General features: G+C 40.4%; 1 protein-coding gene across 6 annotated transcripts in view; it reads right to left on the reverse strand.

Annotated features, from left to right (window-relative positions):
* The window catches only part of RNF24 (ring finger protein 24), a 90,327-nt gene that overhangs the window by 6,912 nt on the left and 61,812 nt on the right, over positions 1 to 21,603 (reverse strand). For all 6 annotated transcript variants that reach the window (XM_009436747.5, XM_001163477.8, XM_009436745.5 and 3 more), the window contains 3 exons: positions 13,903 to 13,945; positions 10,814 to 10,855; positions 746 to 825 (listed from right to left, as the gene is read on the reverse strand). In XM_009436747.5, coding sequence (XP_009435022.1) covers positions 746 to 825; positions 10,814 to 10,855; positions 13,903 to 13,945 — 165 coding nt within the window. The remainder of the gene's footprint in view (positions 1 to 745; positions 826 to 10,813; positions 10,856 to 13,902; positions 13,946 to 21,603) is intronic.

The raw sequence follows: 21,603 nt of genomic DNA on the forward strand, positions 1-21,603 counted from the left end.
GGCACGGCTGTTCTGCTGAACATCTCCATATCTGTCACCCAGACAACGTCTGCTGTATGGTCCAAGGAGCTCCCCTCCTAGGTGGTGAACGGATGTCACCCCCTGGAGAGAGGGAAGAGACAGAGAGAAGGAGTGGGGAGAGGCCAAGGGGTCAGCAATCCCCTCCTCCTTCCAGAGCCTCCCATCTTCCACGTGTGAAGCCACAGATAGTATGTGATACTCTCAGTTACCCATGACTTCTTACAAGAACAAAATACACTGAGCAGGCATGTGAGAAGTAGGAAAATAAATTTTTCTAACAGAAATACAAAACAAAAAATTATAAGAGGAAGAATATTAATATGTCTGCAGGAAGTGGGAGGAGAGTGCCCCACACTACCATTTATATCCAGACTTTATTTTGATTTTAAATAACTATGGTTTTGATTTAAATAAGTTTTTAGGAGATGAGGCTCTCACTGGAAAGTTCCAGCTAAATAGCTGTTTATTGCTTGGGCTCCAAGTGTAGGCTCATTTTGGCTCTCTGCCCATCGTCCTGACGTGGTGGTCACGTTCCACCACTCTGCTGTCTCCTAATGTCACGCACACACACACACATCCCACCTGTAGGGTGCTGTCAGCTTTCTGCATTACAGACCAATCATGAAGCCATCAAGCTTGTCTGGCACTGCCCTAAAACCCAAAAGAAGTTGGTTGATGTGCCTCAAACTCGGGTCCCATTAAGTAATTCCATACCAATACTTACTTTCTGTGGAAGGCGTGCTTACATGGGCAAATCCCCAACTCATCTCGAGGCTTGAAGTCTTCTAGGCACACTGCACAGAGCTGAAAGACAAATGCACAAATGAAGCTAAGTGTCTGTTAAGTACCCTCCCAGGTACAAAGTAGAGTGCAGGCTCCTAAAGGCTCAACCGTTTGAAGGGACTTATGAGACTCTTATCTTAAAAAAAAAAGAAATGAATGAATGAATAAATGACTGAAAAGAAACAGGCCCAAATAGATGAATGTCTCCTGCTCTTCCTGTCCCATATCTTCAAGGAGGTGGGCAGATGGGAGAAGACAGAAAGCAAGAGGCAGCTGCCTTTACTTCAGTGCATCAGAAGTGTGGGACCGAGGGAGGGTTACTCTCACATCTGCCAGCTTAGCCTGCTGTCCCTTTCCTGGTGTGCCGAAAGAGCTGAGGCTCTCTGGGTTCTCCACCTTGTCAGCAGCACAGCCTGGCTCCCAAGCACTCACTGAAAGGGACCGCTCAAGCCCTGGCAATCTTTTCTCCTGTTTTTATGCACAGCTTGCAGTAACATGCTATTTATAGTTCCTGGGGCCTCCCACTTTGGCACTGTCCTTCTGTCAGTGTCTCTGTCATATAAAAAGTTACTGAAGACTCAGTTAACTCATGAACATGTGCAGATGGGACAAGGACTGCTCTCAGCCAATGATTAGTCTCCATGGCTTGGAGAGAGGCCTTTGCCATCGTACCCAGGGGCTGGGTTCCAACACTTTCCTGGGCATTCACCAGGGCCCGTGGATACCATGTGTCACCACACTGACCCATTTTACAGATGAGGAAACAGAAGCTCAGGAAAATAATGTTGCTTGAGGCCATTTAATTGGAGAGTGGCCAGGCCTGGCTGGGGACCCAGGTCTGTTGCACTGATGTGCTATTGTGCCATTGCTTTCTCCTGCCCAGTGGTTGAACTCCTTCCTCCCTACTTGCTTCCCTGTCCATTCCCAAGGATCCTGGTTCAGGCCATCACCATTTCTAGCCTGGACTGTTGATGGCTTTGCTGTTACTAGTTTCTTAACCTATAACACGGAACCCAGTCTTCTTAGATTATGTAACATGATCCAGGCAGGACATGTGGCTCTTGGTGCCCAGTGAACCGTGCCATGTTGGTTTTTAAACATCCTTGCTGAGGTAGCTTTCAGGGCCTTGTGTGTATGACAGACAGGACCTTCACAGGAGGAGAATGGATAACTGTGCTCTGTTGGACTCAGCATCCCTACCAAGATGGCAGGGGAGCAGGGAGGAGAGCAGGACAGGTGGCTGGCCTTGGCTCAGACACACTAGCTGTGTGGCCTCTGCCCTCAGGATTCCTCACAGAGCTCTGTTCCTTCATCTGTACAATAAGGACATGACCTGTCTCACCCCACACAGGGCTGTCATCAGCTCAGCTTGGGGGGCAGGGTTAAGGACACAGTAAGGCAGTCTACCAATGCCAGCTGTTTTTATTGATGTCTCCATTTTATAATGGAAGTACTGTTTTCAAGCCCATTTTTGTTTTCTGAAGGGAGGCTGAGAACAAGCTGTGGGTAAAGGTAAGAATCCAGCAGTTTCAGCCTAGTGGTATCTTTTTGGGCCTCAGCTTCCCACCTGTAAAGAGGGAATGATGCTCCCATCTCCTAGACTGTGTGATTGGCCCTCTGGCCTTCAACAGCCAGTTTTCCTCTCAGCCCCGCCTTCCAAAACAGGGTCAGGACTGTCCTCTGGAGATTTAGCACTGATCCTATTGAAGCACAGGTTGGATGAGTTGCTTATTTTTATTCACTTATTTTTCCAGGATCCAAAATTAGATTAGTAGCCTTTCCAAACAGGAGTTTCTTTTTTTCTTTTTGAGATGGAGTCTTGCTCTGTCGCCAGGCTGGAGTGCAGTGGTGCGATCTCGGCTCACCGCAACCTCCGCCTCCTGGGTTCAAGTGAGTCTCCTGCCTCAGACTCCCGAATAGCTGGGACTACAGGCTCATGCCAACCATACCCGGCTAATTTTTTATATTTTTAGTAGAGACAGGGTTTCACCACGTTGGCCAGGATGCTCTCGATCTCTTGACCTTGTGATCCGCCTGCCTCAGCCTCCCAAAGTGTTGGGATTACAGGTGTGAGCCACTGCGCCCAGCCCCAAAATGGAGTTACTATTAATGGTATAATGTGCTATTATGTTCTGAATAAACAGATCCTAAAACTATAGCCACCTGAGAAAAAACAAGACAAACTCTGACACGTTAAATGCTAAAGGTGACCAAAGTCAATGGCAATCACAAAAAGAGAAAAGCCTCAGATGACTTCCTAGAAGCTCCCTAAGAGCCAAACTCATTTTACAACTTTCCTTTACAGATCATATTTTGCAACTAAACTTTCGTTTCCAGTATTCAATGAGATTGTTTCTCCAGTGTGACTTCCCATCACCATTAAAAAACTGAGATACAATTAATCTACTATAATATTCACTCCTTTAAGTAATAGTACAATTCAGCAGTTTTTAGGTATATATTTGTGCAGCCATCTTTACAATCTAATTCCAGAACATTTGCATCAAATGCCACCCACCCACCCCCCAAAACAAGCCCATATTCATAGGCAGTCATTCCCCATTCTCCCCTTTCCCCAATCTCTGGCAACCAACCACTAATCTACTTTCTTTATTGATGGATTTGTTTACTCGGGACATTTCATATAAATGGAACCATACAATATGTAATATTTCATGTCTGGCTTCTTTCCCTTAGCATAATGTCTTCAAGGTTCATCTATATTGATATATCAGTACTTCACTCATTTTCATGGCTGAATAATATTCCACTGTATGTATGTACCGCATTTTGTTTACCCATTTATCTACTGATGGCCACTTGGGTTGTTTCTACCTTTTGGCTATTGTGGACAATGCTGCTATAAACACTGGTGTACAAGTATCTGGCTGAGTCCTTGTTTACGTTCTTTTGGGTATGTATCAAGGAGTGGAATTGCTGGGTCATATGGTAACTCTATGTTTACCTTTTTGAGGAGCTACCAAACTGATTTCCAAAGCGGCTGCACCATTTTACATTCCTACCAGCAGTACGTATGGGTTGTAATTTCTCCATATCATCACCAATACTTATTCTTGTCTTTTTTACTATAGTTATCGTAATGGGTGTAAATGGGTCATTTCCTTAATGACTAATGATGCCGTGCTTATTGACCACCACATATCTTCTCTGGAGAAATGCCTATTAAGTCCTTTGTCAATTTATTAGTTGGTTTCTTTTTATTATTAAGTGGTAAGAGTTCTTTATATATTTTAGACTGAACTCCCTTATCAGATAGCCAACTAATTTTGACAAAGGTGCAAAAAGCATTTCAATGGCAGAAGGAAAGCCTTGTCAACAAATGATGTTAGAGCACTACACATTCATAGACACCAAAGACACACGCAACCTAAGCAGAAACACAACCTAAGCACAACCGAAGCACAACCTAAGCAAAGAAACCAAAGGAAAAAATGGATAAACTGGACTTGATCAAATTAAAAAACTTTTGTTCTACAAAAGAGCCTGTTAGGATGAAAAGACTGGGAGAGAACATTTGCAGACCTTTTTATTTTGCAGGCTTCTTATTACTGAGTTCTAAGAGTTCTTTATACATCTTAAATACAAGACCCTTGTCAGATATAAAACTTGTGAATACTTTGTCCCTGTGGGTTGCCTTCACTTTCAAGATAATGTCCTTTGAAGCACAAAAGTTTTTAATTTTTTTTTTGAGACAGTCTTGCTCTGTCACCCAGGCTGGAGTGCACTGGTGCCATCATAGCTCACTGCAGCCTCAATCTCCTGATCTCAGGCAATCCTCCAGCTCCTCAAGCCTCAACCTCCCAAATAGCTGGGACTTACAGGCACACATCACGACACCCAACTAATTTTTTTTTTTGTAAGTAGAGATAAGGTCTCCTAGCTATGTCGCCCAGGCTGGTCTCAAACTCCTGAGCTCAAGCAATCTTCTCGTCTTGGCCTCCCAACGTGTTGGGATTACAGGAGTGAGCCTCCATGGCTGGCCTGATGAAGTTTAACTATTTTTTCTTAGCTTGCTTGTGCTTCAGATGTCATATCTAAGAATCCATTACCCAATCCACAGCTATGAAGATTTATACATCTATGTTTATTTCTCCTTTTTGTTTTTTAGAGACAGAGTCTTGCTATGTTGCCCAGGCTGGTCTCAAATTCCTGGACTCAAGGGAGCTTCCCCCTCTGCCCCCTGAGGAGCTGGGATTACAGGCATGTGTCATGGCACTGGGCTCACCTATGTTTATGTCTGAGAGTTTTATAATATTAGCTGATACATTTAGGTCTTTGATTAACTTTTGAGTAATCTTTGTATATAGTATGAGGTAGATGTCTAAATTTATTCTTTTGCATGTAGATATCCAGTTGTCCCAGCACCACTGATTGAAAAGACTATTCTTTTCCCACTGAATTGTCTTGGCACCCTTGTTGAAAATCAACTGACCATAAATGTTTGAATTTATTTTTGGACTTGCAGTTCTATTCCACTGATCTATATAGCTATCAATATACCTGTGTCACATGTATTAAAAACTGTAGCTTTGTATAGTAAGTTTTGAAATTGGGAAGTGTGAGTTCTCTAACTCTGTTCTTCTTTTTCAAGATTCTTTTGGCTATTCTGGATCCTTTACATTTCCATGGGAATTTCAGAATTCATCTGCTTGTCAATTTGTGCATAAAAGGGCAGATAGGATTTTGAAAAAGATGATTTGGTAAATACTTTGGATATTACTGCCAACTTACCAATATTACATTTTCTAACCAATGAACATGGGATGTCATCCCAATTATTTAGGTTTTATTATCTTTTCAATGTTTTATAGTTTTCAGCATATAAATCTGGGCTTCTTTTGTTAAATTTATTCCTAGGTATCTTATTTTTGATGCTATTACAAACGAAAAAAAAAATTTTTTTTTTGAGGTGGAGTTTAGCTTTTGTTGCCCACGCTGGAGTACAATGGTGTGATCTCAGCTCACCACAACCTCTGCCTTCTGGGTTCAAGTGATCCTCCTGCCTCAGCCTCCTGAGTAGCTGGGATTACAGGCATGCACCACCACACCCAGCTAATTTTGTATTTTTAGTAGAGACGGGGTTTCTCTATGTTGCCCAGGCTGGTCTTGAACTCCTGGGCTCACGCAATCCTTCCACCTTGGTCTCCCAAAGTGTTAAGATTATAGCTGTGAGCCACCATGTGCGGCTGAATGAAAATTTTAGAACTCAAACAACAGAATAATCACAATAAAAAAACTTAGTGGATGGGCTCAACAGCAGAATGGAGGGGATAGAGGAAAGAATCAGTGAACTAGAAGACAGAACACTGGAAATTACTCAGTCTGAACAACAGAGAAAAAATTACTGAAAAAAAAAAAACAACTCTCCAGGACTTGTGGAACAACAACAAAGGGTCTAACATTTGTGTCACTGGAGTTCCAGGAGAGAGAAAGAGTGAAATGCAGAAAAAACATTTATAGAAATAATGGCTAAAAACTTCCCATGCTTGGCAAAAAACCCTATATATTTATGAAGCTGAGTAAACTGCAAACAGGATAAATCCAAATAAATCCATGCCTAGACATATCATAAATTGCTGAAAACTAAAGAAAAAGAAAAAAATCTTAAAAGCAGCCAGAGAAAGTGATACATTACTGGTAAGGGATGAATGATTCAAGTGACCTGATTTCTCATCAGAAATCATGGAGGGCCAGAAGGAAGAGGCATAAAAACTGTCAACCTGGAGTTCCATATACAAGAATATTCTTCAGGAATGAAGGTAAAATAAAAACATTCTCAGATGAAGGTAAACTAACAGAATTCATAGCCAGAAGACCTGCTTTAAGAAAATTACTAAAGGAAAGTTCATTATGAAGATAAAAGAGAAATGACATAACAAGGAAACTTGAAACACTGGGAATGCATAGCAACAGAAATGGTAAAAATCTGGATTAATATAAGGCTATTCCTCTGTTAAGGTTTTCTTATTTTTTTGAGACCAGGCCTCACTCTGTCATCTACGCTTGAGTGCAGTGGCGCAATCAAGGCTTGGCTCACTGTAGCCTCGACCTCCCAGGCTTGGGTGATCTTTCCACTTAAGGCTCCTGAGTAGCTGGGACTACAGGTATGTGCTACCTGTAAGTTTTTGTATTTTTTGTAGAAATGGGGTTTTGCCATGTTGCCCAGGCTGGTCTCGATCTTCTGGACTCCAGGCAGATGCCTGCCTTTTGAGTTTTTAAAAACATGTCTGATGGGGAAAAGACATATAACGATGGGATTTTTCAGTGTATATAGACGTAATATGATAGACATTGCACAAAGAGGGGAAGGAAAAGGGATCCATATTGTGGCAAGGTCTCTACAATCCAACTAGAGTGTTAAAAAACTAATTCTAAATATTTATTTGGTAATCCCTAGAGCAACCACTAAAAAACTATACAAAGACATAAAGTAAAAATCACAACAGATAAATTAAAATGAAATATTAAAAAATGTTCTAATAACCCAAAAGAAGGCAAGAAAAGGAAAATAGAGAATGAAAAAGAGAGAGAAAAGCAGAAGACAAAAAAAAAAAAAATGGTAAACCTAATTCTAAATGTATCAGCAATTGCACTGAATGTAAATGATCTATACATACCAATTAAAAGACATATTGGCAGAGTGGATAAAGAAACATGACCCAACTATGCTGTCTACAAGAAAACTCACTTCAAATATAATTCAATGGGTAGATTGAAAATAAAAAGATGAAGCTGGGCATGGTGGCTCACGCCTGTAATCCCAGCACCTAAGAGGCCGAGGGGGGCAGATCACCTGAGGTGAGGAGTTCAAGACCAGCCTGGCTAACATGGTGAAACCCCATCTCTACTAAAAATACAAAAATTAGCTGGGCGTGGTGGTGGGCATCTGTAATCCCAGCTACTTGGGAGGCTGAGGCAGGAGAATTGCTTGAACCCAGGAGGCGGAGGTTGCAGTGAGCCAAGATTGTACCACTGCACTCCAGCCTGGGCAGCAGAGCTAGACTCTATCTCAAAAAAAGAAAAAAAAAAAAGAAAAGAAAAAGGTGGAAATACACATACCATGCAAACAATCAAAAGGAAGCTGGAATGGCTATATTAATATCAGAAAAATATTTTTTTTTTTTTGAGGTAGGTTCTTGCTCTGTCACCCAGGCTGGAGTACAGTGGCACAACCTTGGCTCACTGCAGCCTAAACCTCCTGGGTTCAAGCAATCCTCCCACCTCAGCCTCCCAAAAAGTTGGGATTACAAGTGTGAACCACTGTGTCCGGCCTGGACAAATATATATATTTTTTGAGACGGAGTCTTACTCTGTCACCCAGGCTGGAGTGCAGTGGCGTGATCTCAGCTCACTGCAAGCTCCACCTCCCAGGTTCATGCCATTCTCCTGCCTCAGCCTCCTGAGTAGCTGGGACTACAGGCACCCACCACCACGCCTGGCTAATTTTTTTGTATTTTTAGTAGAGACGGGGTTTCGCCATGTTAGCCAGGATGGTCTTGATCTCCTGACCCTGTGATCCGCCTGCCTCGGCCTCCCAAAGTGCTGGGATTACAGGCGTGAGCCACTGCGCCTGGCCTGGACAAATATTTCAAAGCAAAGGAATTTACCTGGGATGAAGACAGTTTTTTTTTTTTTTGAGATAGTGTTTCATTCTTGTTGCCCATGCTGGCGTGCAATGGCACGATCTCAGCTCACTGCAACCTCTGCCTCCAGGTTCAAGCGATTCTCCTACCTTAGCCTTCCGAGTAGCTGGGATTACAGGTGTCCATCACCGCGCCTGGCTCATTTTTGTATTTTTGGTAGAGATGGGGTTTCACCATGTTGGCCAGGCTGGTCTTGAACTCCTGACCACAGGTGATCCTCCTGCCTTGGCCTCCCAAAGTGCTGGGATTATAGGTGTGAGCCACCCAGCCCGGCGAGAGACCTTGACAAAAGGGTCAGTTCACCAAGAAGATATTCAATGTGTATACAACTAACAACAGAGCTTCAAATAAATAAATAGACATAATGTATTCACAGGTCAGAAGACTCACCATGGTAAAGGTCAATTCTCTCCAAACACATTTATAGAGTTAATGCAATATAAATCAAAATCCCAGCAGGATTTTTTTTTTTTTTTTTTTTTTGTGGATACAGATGAGCTGATGCTACAATTTACATGGAAGGGTCAAGGAACCAGACTAGCTAAAACAATTTTGGAAAAGAATGAGGTTGGAAGAATCACACTGCCTGATTTTAAGATTTACTATAAAGCTATTAATAATCAAGACAGTGTGGTACTGATGAAGAAACAGGCACACAAATCAAGAGAATATAATGGAGAATCCAGAAATACAGTCACAAAAAATATGGCTATTTGATTTTTGAAAAAGGTGCAAAAGAATTTCAATGAAGAAAGCAACTCACCATAACCAAAGCTGGGGATACTATGGTGAAAAAAATCCAAGACTAGATACAAATGACCAGCGAAACAGGAATTGGTGGGTGTAGCTGGATACTAACTATGATACATACTGATGCAACACACAATGTATTTATTCAGGACAAAGTTTCTAAACTAACAGGTCACACCAATAAGGAAGACTTCTGTTCTGGATTAATCTGGTAAAAATTTAATCTTTTCATTTACGGTCATCAAAAAGACTCCAAATGGGAAACAGACCACTTTTATTATTTCATGTTAATTTTGGCCATGTATCAAAATTAACTTCTAGGAAAAGTAAAAAATCAAACAGTGGCCGGCTGCTGTGGCTCATGCTTGTAATCCCAGCACTTTGGGAGGCCGAGGTGGGTGGATTACGTGAGGTCAGGAGTTCAAGACCAGCCTGGCCAACATGGTGAAACCCCGTCTCTACTAAAAATACAAAAATTAGCTGGGTGTGGTGGCGCATGCCTATAATCCCAGCTACTCGACAGGCTGAAGCAGGAGAATCGCTTGAGCCCAGGAGGCGGAGTTTGTAGTGAACGGAGATTGCACCATTGCACTCCAGCCTGGATGACAGAGTAAGACCCCGTCTCAAAAAAAAAAAAAAAAAAAAAAAATCAAACAGTAATTAATGCTTCAGTTTAATCCAAGGCTAGGTCTAAAATGCTATTAAACAGAAACATATCAATTCTTTGATGAAAAATATGCAGAAAGAGCAAAGGACCAATAGATGATTTCAAAATATTTAACAATAATATGATTATTTTTATTATTATTCAAAAAACCTAACAAATTAACTTTCTTTGAAGAGACTGGCAATTTAGCTTCACCACAGCTAGGCTATATACGACACTGCTATTACAACACACAGCTTTTCAAGTCCTTGCTTTAAACACCAATTAGAAAACCCAGAAAGGGAGAAGGAAAGGGTGATAAAAAATAAAAATTCTGAAAATTTGTAGTCAGAGGCAATACAAGAAATAGAATTAAAAAGAATTCTTATAGGCTATGTATCTTAATGTATACAGCAGGATATACACACCCAAGTTTGTACTTAAGTTACAAAGCACCTATGTCCCAACCATGCAACCGAAGAGCTAAACAATCCCAAGGATTCATATCGCTACCTATGTGTTCTTCCCCTATTCCGTATGTCTTACCTTCTTAAATCCCTACCCCCATGAGATAATTGCTCTCTTTTTTGTACCATTGGTAAGAAAGAAATATTGGGAATATTTTCAATGGGGAAATTAGTACATACTCACCTTGAGCAGAAAAACTAACGTATCTGTTTCCTATTCATACAGCATGGACAGCAAGCAGCATCCCTACTGCTATGAAATTTTATAATGGTGTCATCACTATTAAAAGTATGAGTTATATTACTCTCGTAAAGCCTTCACACAATTGATTTTTATGTGACCTCACCCTGAAATATTCTATTACCCCAATCAAAATAAGCCTATTTTTTTCAACTACTGAGAATAAAAGTGTTTAAACATACCACAGCATACCACTGCTACTAGAAAATGGCTCAAGAGGATTTACTTATCATCAACTTACCTCATGTAAATTCAATTCTTTTACTTTCTCTTTTAATATAACCTGTAAGACAAAAAAGTATGTTCTTATGCCCATTTAAATCTGTAATTTTAAATATTTCTCATTATATTCTCAAATATTTTTCTTTTGTATATATGGCTCATTTCCCTCATATCCAATATTGAAGGGAATTTCTTTTACAGTTTGAGACAGATCATTTTAGCAACATTTTTTTAACTTGAGCAATGATGCAATATTCTCCTAAAAAAGGAATTTTGGCCGAGCATAGTGGCTCACACCTGTAATCCCAGCACTTTGGGATGCCAAGGCGGGTGGGTCGCCTGAGGTCAGGAGTTTGAGACCAGCCTGGTCAACATAGTGAAACCCTGTCTCTACTAAAAATACAAAAATTAGCTGGATGTGGTGGCGCCTGCCTATAATCCCAGCTACTCGGCAGGCTGAGGCAGGAGATTCACTTGAACCCAGGAGGCGGAAGTTGCAGTGAGCCGAGGTCGCGCCATTGCACTGCAGCCTGGGCAACAAGAGCGAAACTCCGTCTCAAAAAAAAAAAAAAAAAAGTAAGTCAATCTTAATTTTGAAAGTTTTGACTCCGTGGTGACCAGACAGTAGTGAAAATGAATGCCAAGTGATAAGAAGGAAGTTTACTATTTAAGAAAAAACTCTGAGACTAAATATAGCTTATTAGAGTTATATTTCATCTTAAAGTGAAGAAAATAGGCAAGTAAAATTTGAGGGAAAATCTCTAAATTTTGGTGTCTTACATTCCTGAACTAAAAATGGATTTGAGGGTAAATCCTGCTTTCAGAAATCACACCAGAAGCTACTATAAGGCCTCACAGGGATATACTAAATTTCCTATCCAGTATATTTTAAAGATCAAATTTACTGTATGTCTTGTGACTTGTCTAGTTTTATCAGTCAATTTCACTTAAATGACTGCAAAGTCCAATTTTACTTTCTAGTTAGCCTACATACAAATATCTTGTAAGCTGTCAAGATTATAATAGGTGGCCAGGCACGGTAGCTCATGCCTGTAATCCCAGCACTTTGGGAGGCCGAGGTGGGCGGATTGCTTGATCCCAGGAGTTTAAGACCAGCCTAGGCAACATGGCAAAACCCTGTCTCTACAAAAAATACAAAAATTAACCAGGTGTGGTGGTGCACGCCTGTAATCCCTGCTACTTGGGAGGCTCACCTGAGCCCAGGAGGCAGAGGTTGCAGTGAGCTGAGATTGCACCACTGCACTCCAGCCTGCGTGACAGAAGTGAGACCCTGTCTCAAAACAAAACAAAACAAAACAGATTATGATAGGAGCCTGGGCAACATGGGGAGACCCCATCTCTACAAAAAGTACAAAAATTAGCCGGGGGTGGTGGTGTGCACCTGTAGCCCCAGCTATGCATGCCACCACACTCAGCTAAGGTGGGAGGATCACCTGAGCCCAGGGAGGTCAAGGCTGCAGTGAGCTGTGATCATGCCACTGCACTCCAGTCTGGGTGACAGAGACCCCGTCAAAAAAAAAAAAAAAAAAAAAAAAAAGATTATGATAGGACTGAGACAAAAAGATTCATTCATTTAGAAAACTAAAATACTCAACTCTGATTTTGGATCCCACGTGAGACCTGTAAGAGTGTGGGGTTACCTAAGGACATCAGTATGTCCATCTAGGGAATGTGCCAGTGAGCTCAGATTTCAAAGATACATGGACGAAAGATGAACAGAAAGATAAGCAGTCCTGGCTGGGCGCGGTGGCTCACACCTGTAATCCTGGCACTTTGGGAGGCCGAGGTGGGTGGATCACGAGGTCAAGAGATCAAGACCATCCTGGCCAACATGGTGAAATCCTGTCTCTACTAAAAATACAAAAATTAGCTGGGTGTTGTGGCAGATAGATGGCTATCGTCCCAGCTACTTGGGAGGCTGAGGCAGGAGATCACTTGAACCCGGGAGGCGGAGGTTGCACTGATCTGAGATCTTGCCATTGCACTCCAGCCTGGCGACAGAGTGAGACTCCGTCTCAAAAACAAACAAAAACAAGATACGCAATTCTGACGTGTTACAGTTCCATAACATCAGCGTCAGCAAGGTTAAAGACTCAAATAAGCTGAAGCTCCCCTGTACCCAAGAAGAAAGCTAAGGGTAACAAAAATTAAGAATTTCATGCTTAGAGCCAAAGGAAAATCTAGGCCCCCTGTTTGGTGTTAGTGGTAAAATATTAATGGAAGAAAAAAATAATTTTACTTGGCCTTCGAGAAAAGATAAGTGTATTAACTTAAAGACAAAATCAGTGAAGGACTAGGTATTGACAGCTATGATCCAAGTTTGCAGACTTCTAGTGGATAATATGAGCTAACATTTAAAGTACAAAAGGGAGTAGATGAGATCACTGTAACACAGCTGGTCGCACACCTCCGAGGAACTGCTATGTCTTCTAATAAAGAAGGAAGGAAAAATTTCACTTAATGGTATCTCAGAACTCCATTAAGTTGACAGTAACTTTAAGAATTACAAGCTATAGCATTTCTCTTTAGCAATCTGTTGGCTCAAGTTTCCTGTTAAATTATATCATCTGAACTTTCTACAGCTTCAAGTAATGCTTACAAAAGAAGAGAAAAGCTGGGCACAGTGGCTCACACCTGTAATCCCAGCACTTTGGGAGGCCGAGGCGGGCAGATCACCTGAGGTCCAGAGTTCGAGACCAGCCTGACCAACATGGAGAAACCCCATCTCTACTAAAAATACAAAATTAGCCGGGCGTGGTGGCGCATGCCTGTAATCCCAGCTACTTGGGAGGCTGAGGCAGGAGAATAGCTTGAACCTGGAAGGCGGAGGTTGCTGTGAGCCGAGATCACGCCATTGCACTCCAGCCTGGGCAACAAGAGTGAAACTCCGTCTCAAAAAAAAAAAAAAAAAAAGAAGAGAAGAATACTTAAGAAAATGAAGTTGATATATTATACTGCAAATTGGCAGTGAGACGCTAAAATGAACACAAGTAAATTCAGTCCCAGTTTAACGTATGAATGGAAATCAGAGTTCTCAGTTTTTTGGGGGAAAAAAAAATCAAAGCCAATCTGAATTAAATTTCTCACCTGTTTGTAGGCATAAAATTCTTTGTGTGCTTGATGTCTTAGCCTAAAAAACAGAAATTAGTAATGCAATATTGAGATTTCCAACACAGTAACTTGAAGAAAAATAAAAAGTTGCTGATTTTGGTATTAATTTATAACATTTATGGCTCAAATGATATAAATTAGAATCTTTACCCTGAAATACACCCAAATGATGTATCTCTTAACATGCTATGTGAAAGTGCCCAGGGAACCATGAAATGTTACCCAAACGTAAGATGACTCAATTCTTTTTATACCGACAGTCTACTTATTTCAATAATATTTATATTTTTTCTTAATTAGAAAAAATTTAAGTATAACATACATCCAATGAAGTATAAAAACCTTAAGTATACAGCTCAAAATCTTAAAAAATGTACATACCAGGATAACTATTGCTCATATCAAGACATAGTACATTTCCAGCACACCTGAGCCCTCTAAAATGATCCTTCCTAGTCAATATCCGTGCCCCAGAGGTAGCACTATCCTGATTTCTAACACTGTAGATTAATTATGCCTGTTTTTGAACTTCATGTAAATGGATCGTTTGGTATATACTCTTTTGTGTTTGGTTTCTTTCAGTCTACAATGCCTTGTGAGATTCTTCCATATTATTGTAGTAATTGTCTTTCTGACTGACATACAGTATTCCATTGTATGAATATAATACCATTTATTTATCCATTTTACTGCTGATGAATATTTAATTACTTCCTGTTTGAGGCTATTATTAATAAAGCTGATACACAAATTCTACATGTCTTTTAGTGGACATATATACTCATTTCTGTTAAGTATATACCCGGGAGTAGAACTGCTGGTTCAAAGTACTCACACCGAGGCTGGGCACCGTGGCTCACGCCTGTAATCCTAGCACTTTGGGAGGCCGCGGCAGGCGGATGGCCTGAGGTCAAGAGTTTGAGACCAGCCTGGTCAACAGGGAGAAACCCCGAATCTACTAAAAATACAAAAATTAGCCAGGCATAGTGGCACACGCCTGTAATCCCAGCTACTTGGGAGGCTGAGGCAGGAGAATCGCTTGAACCCAGGAGGCGGAGGTTGCAGTGAGCCGAGATCATGCCACTGCACTCCAGCCTGGGTGACATAGTGAGACTTTGTCTTGAAAAAAATCAAAGTACTTACCCCGGCCGGAAACAGTGGCTCATGCCTGTAATCCCAGCACTTTGGGAGGCTGAGGCAGGAGGATCGCTTGAGCCCAGGAGTTCGAGACCAGCCTGGGCAACACGGCGAAACCTAATCTGTACAAAAAATACAATTAGCTGGGCATGGTGGCGTGTGGCCTGTGGTCCCAGCTACTCGGGAGGCTGAGGTGGGAGGACTGCTTGAGCCTGGGAGGTGAAGGCTGCAGTGAGCTGGGATTGTGCCACCGTACTCCAGCCTGGGTGACGGAGTGAGATCCTGTCATTAAAAAAAAAAAAAGTACTCATAACAATTTTACTTCTATGGGTAGTTCATGAGAGTTCTATGTGTTCACATCTTTGTAGGTTAAGTTTGAAAAATTTTTAAATTTAAATGAAGTCTAATTTATCAACTTTTCCCAATTAGGTTAGTTCTTTTTGTGTCCCATTAAAGAAATCTTTGCCTATCCCAAGACTATGAAGATATTCTCCTGAGTATGTTGTGAAAACAATTTGTTGTTTTACCTAACAAATGTAGGTCTATGATCCATCTGAAATTGGTCTTTATGTATGCTGTGAGGTAGGGGTCCAGATGCTTTTTATCCTCATATAGACTTTCATTTGCCTCACCATCATTTATTGAAAAGATTCTCTCCTTTCCCCACTGCACTGCAGTGGCACATCTGTTGTAAATCAGGTGTATTGAATATGTCGGTCTATTTCTAGAGCTGCTATTATTCTGCTCCATTGGTCTATTTGCCTGTCCTTGTATAGTGACTGGGATGAATGTGTCCGCCTCAGCTCCCAATTCATGTCAAACTGGAACCTCAGAATATAACCTTACTTGAAAATAGGGTCTTTTCAGATTATTAGTTAGTTAAGATGAGGGTATATTGGATTAAGGTGAGCCCTAAATTCAATTTGACTGCTGTCCTTATAAGAAGAGGAGAGGATATGCAGAGACAGACGGAAAAGAAGGCCATGTGAACACAGAGACAGAGACTGAAGTGAGGCAGCTACAAGCCAAGGAATGCCAAGGCTTTCTGGTACTCACTGGAAGCTAGGAAGAGGCAAGAAAGACTCTCCTAGAGCCTTCAGAGGAAGCATGGCTCTGCCAGCACTTTAAATTTGAGCTCTTCTAGCCTTCACAATTGTAAGAAATTACATTGCTCTTGTTTTAAGTTACCCAATTTGTGGCACTTTGTTACAGCAACACTAAGCAACCAATGTACCTTGTGTCAATATCATGCTATTTTAAAAACTTTTATTTTGAAATAATTTTAGACAGAAAAGTTGCGAAAAATAGAATTCACATATACCTTTCTACCAGCTTTCACATTTATATAACCATAGTTGTATATACTACGTCCACATTTTATACAACCATAGTACAATTATCAAAACCATTAAATTAACATTGATATATTAGTATTGATATAACATTGATATATTATTAACTAAACTACAGACCTTATTTGAATTTTACCAGTTCTTTCTCTCATGTCCTTTTCCTGTTCTATTATCCAATCCAGGATCCCGTCTTGCATCTAGTTATGTCTCCTTAGCTACTTTTAATTTTTTGTTTGTTTTTTGGAGACAGAGTCTCGCTCTGTAGCCCAGGCTGGAGTGCACTGGCATGATCTCGGCTCACTGCAAGCTCTGCCTCCCGGGTTCACACCATTCTCCTGCCTCAGCCTCCCAAGTAGCTGGGACTACAGGCACCCACCAACATGCCCGGCTAATTTTTTTTGTATTTTTAGTAGAGATAGGATTTCACCGTGTTAGCCAGGATGGTCTCAATCTCCTGACCTCGTTATCCGCCTGCCTCAGCCTCCCAAAGTGCTGGGATTACAGGCGTGAGCCACCGCACCAGGCCAGCCACCTCTAATTTGTTGAGAGTTCCTTAGTCTTTCCTTGTCTTTCAAGATTTTGACATATTAAGTATGATCATTTTTTCTTGGTGGAATTTGAAGATTTCAATTTAAGATTGGTTAAGATAGTGTCCACTGGGTTTCTCCACTGTAGTTTATCTTGAGGGAGACATGCTGAAATTATACATATACTCTATTATTTTCTCAAGCTTTTGCCCACTGATTTTAGCATCCACCTTGCTTGCAATAATTACTGTAGTGTTTGCCTAAACTCTAATGGTGGTTTTGTAGTTCTCTAATTCCTTGCACATTTATTAACTGGAAATCTTCTATAAGGAAGAGATGTGCTTCCTCATTTATTTGTGCAATTATTTATTTCTATCAGTCTAGACTCATGGACATTGGTCTTAATCTATGGGAAGAGATGTGCTTCTTCATTTATTTGTGCAATTATTTATTTCTATCAGTCTAGACTCATGGATATTGGTTTTAATCTATGAGTTACAGTTCAATATGACTTCAAAAAGTACAACAATACTTTTTGTTGCTCAAATTGATTGGCCTTGAGTCCTTCAGGCTGACTCTTGTGTTCTTTCAACAAGCCCCCATCCTTTCCCATGCATTTCCTTATTTACTGGCACCAAAAGATGTTTGTTTCAGGCTCATTTTATATGTTCTGTGTTCCAGCCCTGGGGTTAGCCACTTCTTCCAAGGAACCCTAATTCCTTTTATTGGAGAAAAGTATTTAGAACTTGAGATCTGGGTGCTTGGTGAACAGCACTTTCTCTTAATACTGTTGCTTTAAAACAGGTTTTGGGGTCTGGTAGCAAAAGTCCTCAAGTTTTATTCTTTTGAATGACTGGCTTGGTTATTCTTGGTTCTCTGCATTTCCATATAGATTTCAATTTCCACCAGAAAAAAAAAAAAAAACCCTCTTGGGGTTTTGAGTAAGAATGTACAAAATTCACAGACCAACTGAGGAAGAACTGACATCTTTGCAAGACTGAGTGTCTAACCTATGAACATTATTTCTTTATTTACAGCTTTAATTTTTCTCTTACACATTTCTCCTAGACATTTGGTAATTTTTGATGCTACTGTAAAGAGTGTTGAAAAAAATCTTTATTTTCTAATTATTTCTTGCTACCTATATGGAAAAAAGTAATTTTTGTATATTGATCCTGTATCTGGTGGCTTGCTAATTCTAAATAGTTTCTCTGTAAAAACTTTTGGATTTTTTAATGTACACAATTATGTTGTCTGCATATAATCACAATTTAAACACTGCCTTTATAATCTTTATTTGCTTCTTTTCTAAATACACTTTTCTTTTATTCTTTTTTCCCATTTTTTTTTTTTTTGCACTGACTAGCTAGGCCCTCCAGTATGATGCTAAATAAAAGTGATAGTGAATGTCCCTATCAATACATCACTATTAAGTATGATGTTTTCTTTAGATATTTTTTGTAGATACTCTTTCAAATTTTAGAAAGTTCTCTTGTAGTACTAGTTTACCAAAAAAAAATCATGAATAGGTATTAAATTTTATCAATGCTTTATGATATTATACTATTAATATGCTATATTGTATTGATTGCTTTTCAAATGTTAAAATAACTCTCGTTCTTGGAACAAACCTCATTTGGTTGTAATATTCTACCTTTTTTGTAGATCCCTGAATTTGATTTACAATATTTTGCTGATGAAAAGGATCGGTCTATAATTTCCTTTCTCATAATATCCTTGTCAGGCTTTGAAATCACAATTATGCTGGCCTCATGAAATGAGCTGAGAAGTATTTGTTCCACTTTTATTCTCTGGAAGTGTCATATTGGAGTGGTATTTTTTTCCTTAAATGTTTGGATGAGTTACTTGGCTTAAAATATCATTGTGGGAATGTTTTAAAAATACATTCAATTTCTTTTCTTTTCTTTTCTTTTGGAGACGGAGTCTCACTCTGTCACCCAGCGTGGAGTGCAGTGCGTGATCTTGGCTCACTGCAAGCTCCGCCTCCTGGGTTCACGCCATTCTCCTGCCTCAGCCTCCCGAGTAGCTGAGACTACAGACGCCCGCCACCACGGCTGGCTAATTTTTTTTGTAGTTTTAGTAGAGACGAGGTTTCACCATATTAGCTAGGATGGTCTCCATCTCCTGACCTTGTGATCTGCCTGCCTCAGCCTCCCAAAGTGCTGGGATTACAGCATGAGCCACCGTGCCTGGCCCAAAACACATTCTCTTTTTTTTTTTTTTTGAGATGGAGTCTTGCTCTGTTGCCCAGGCTGGAATGCAGTGGCGCAATCTCAGCTCACTGCCACCTCCGCCTCCCAGGTTCAAGCAAGTCCCCTGCCTCAGCCTCCCATGTAGCTGGGATTACAGACACATGCCACCACGCCCGGCTAATTTCTGTATTTTAGTAAAGATGGGGTTTCACCATGTTGGCCAAGATGGTCTCGATCTCCTGACCTCGTGATCTGTCTCTTTTTCTTATTAGATATATAATTATTCATATTTTCAATTTCTTGTAGTAGTTTTTTTTTTTTTGAGACAGAGTCTCGCTCTGTCGCCCAGGCTGGAGTACAGTGGCACAATCTTGGCTCACTGCAACCTCCACCTCCCGGGTTCAGGTGATTCTCTTGTTTCAGCCTCCTGAATAGCTGAGAATACAGGTGTGTGCCACCACATCCAGCTAATTTTTATATTTTTAGTAGAGATGGGGTTTCACCATGTTGGCCAGGCTGGTCTCGAACTCCTGACCTCAGGTGATCCCCTGCCTCAGACTCCCAAAGTGCTGGGATTACAGGAGTGAGCCACCATGCCCGGCCCCAGTTTTTTCTTTTTAAAAATTTCATTCTTTTATTTTTACTCACATTACAACTAACCGCCTTAAAGTATACAATTCAGTGGTAAGTAGTGTACTCACAATGTTGTCCATCTACCAGCTATCTCTAGTTTCAAAATTTTTCATCACTCCAACAAAACACCTGGTACCCCATTCACTGATCACTCCCCATTACCCCTTACTTCTATCCCCTGCAACCTCTTATCTGCTTTTTGTCTCTATAGATTTGCCTATTATGGATATATCATATAAAAGGAACAATGCAATATATGGCCTTTTGTGTATGGCTTTCCACCTAGCATGTTTTTGAGGTTCATCCTGGTTGTAGTATGTATCAGTACTTCACTTCTTTTTATGGCTGAATAATATTCCATTGTATGTACATACAATTATCCATTCATCTGTTGATGGACATTTGGGTTGTTTATACCTTTTGGCTATTATGAAACATTTCTGTACACGTTTCTGTGTGGACATATATTTTCATTTGTCTTGGGTATATACCTAGGAATGAAAATCTGGGTCACATGGTTTAATATTTTGAAGAACTGGCCAGGTGCGGTGGCTCATGCCTGTAATCCCAGCACTTTGGGAGGCTGAGGCAGGTGGATCATGAGGTCAGGAGTTCAAGTCTGGCCAACATAGTGAAACTCCGTCTCTACTAAAAATACAAAAAATTAGCTGGGTGTGGTGGCTGGCGCCTGTAATCCCAACTACTTGGGAGGCTGAGGCAGGAGAATTGCATGAACCTGGGAGGCAGAGGTTGCAGTGAGCCGAGATCGCACCATTGCACTCTAGCCCGGGTGACAGTGCGAGACTCCATCTCAAAAAAAAAAAAAAGAATTTGTTTGAAGATCCACCAAACTCTTTTTCACAGCAGCTGCATCATTTTGCATTTCTACCAGCAATATATGCAAGTTCTTATTTCTCCACATCCTCATTAACACTTGTTATTTTTCTGTTTTTGATTACAGCATCCTAGTAGGTGTGAAGTGGTATCTCATTGTGTTTTTAATTTGGAATTCCTTAATGACCAATAATGTCAAACATCTTTTCATGTGCTTGTTGGCCATTTGTGTATCTTCTTTGGAGAATTGTTTAAGTCTTTTGCCCATTTTTAAATTGGGTTGTCTTCTTGCTGTTAAATTTTAAGAGCTTTTAATATATTCTGGGTATTAAACCCTTATCAGATAGGACTTGTAAATATTTTTCTCCCATTCTGTAGGTTGCCTTATCACTTTCTTGATGTCCTTTGATGTACAAATGTTTCGCATGTTAATATCCAGCTTCCCAGTACCATTGGTTGAAGAAACAATTCTTTCCCCATTGAATGATCTTGGCACCCTTATTTGCATATCAATTTGTCATAGATGTTTGGATTTATTTCTGGACTCTCAATTCTATTTTATTGGTTTATATGTCTATCTTTATACCAGTACCACAATTTTTTGATTACAGTAGCTTTCTGAAGTTTTGAAATCAGGAAGTGTGAGTCCTTCTATTTGTTTTTCTTTTTCAAAACTGCTTTGGCTATTTGGGGCCCCAGTTCCAAATGAATTTGAGGATTGCTTTTTCTATTTCTGTAAAAAAAGGCCATTAGAATTTTGATAGGGATTGCACTGAATCTGTAGATTGCCTTGGAAAATATTGACACTGTAACTATATAAAGACGATATAAATCCATGAACATGGGGTGCCTTTACATTTATGTAGGTCTTCTTTAATTTCTTTCAGCAATGTTTTGTAGTTTTCAGGGTATAAGTCTTTCACTTCCCTGGTTAACTTTATTCCTTAAAATTTTATTCTTTTGGATGCTATTGTAAATGGG

The sequence above is a fragment of the Pan troglodytes genome, chromosome 21 (genome assembly GCF_028858775.2).
Source record: "Pan troglodytes isolate AG18354 chromosome 21, NHGRI_mPanTro3-v2.0_pri, whole genome shotgun sequence".
In the NCBI taxonomy this organism is placed as follows: Eukaryota; Metazoa; Chordata; class Mammalia; order Primates; family Hominidae; genus Pan; species Pan troglodytes.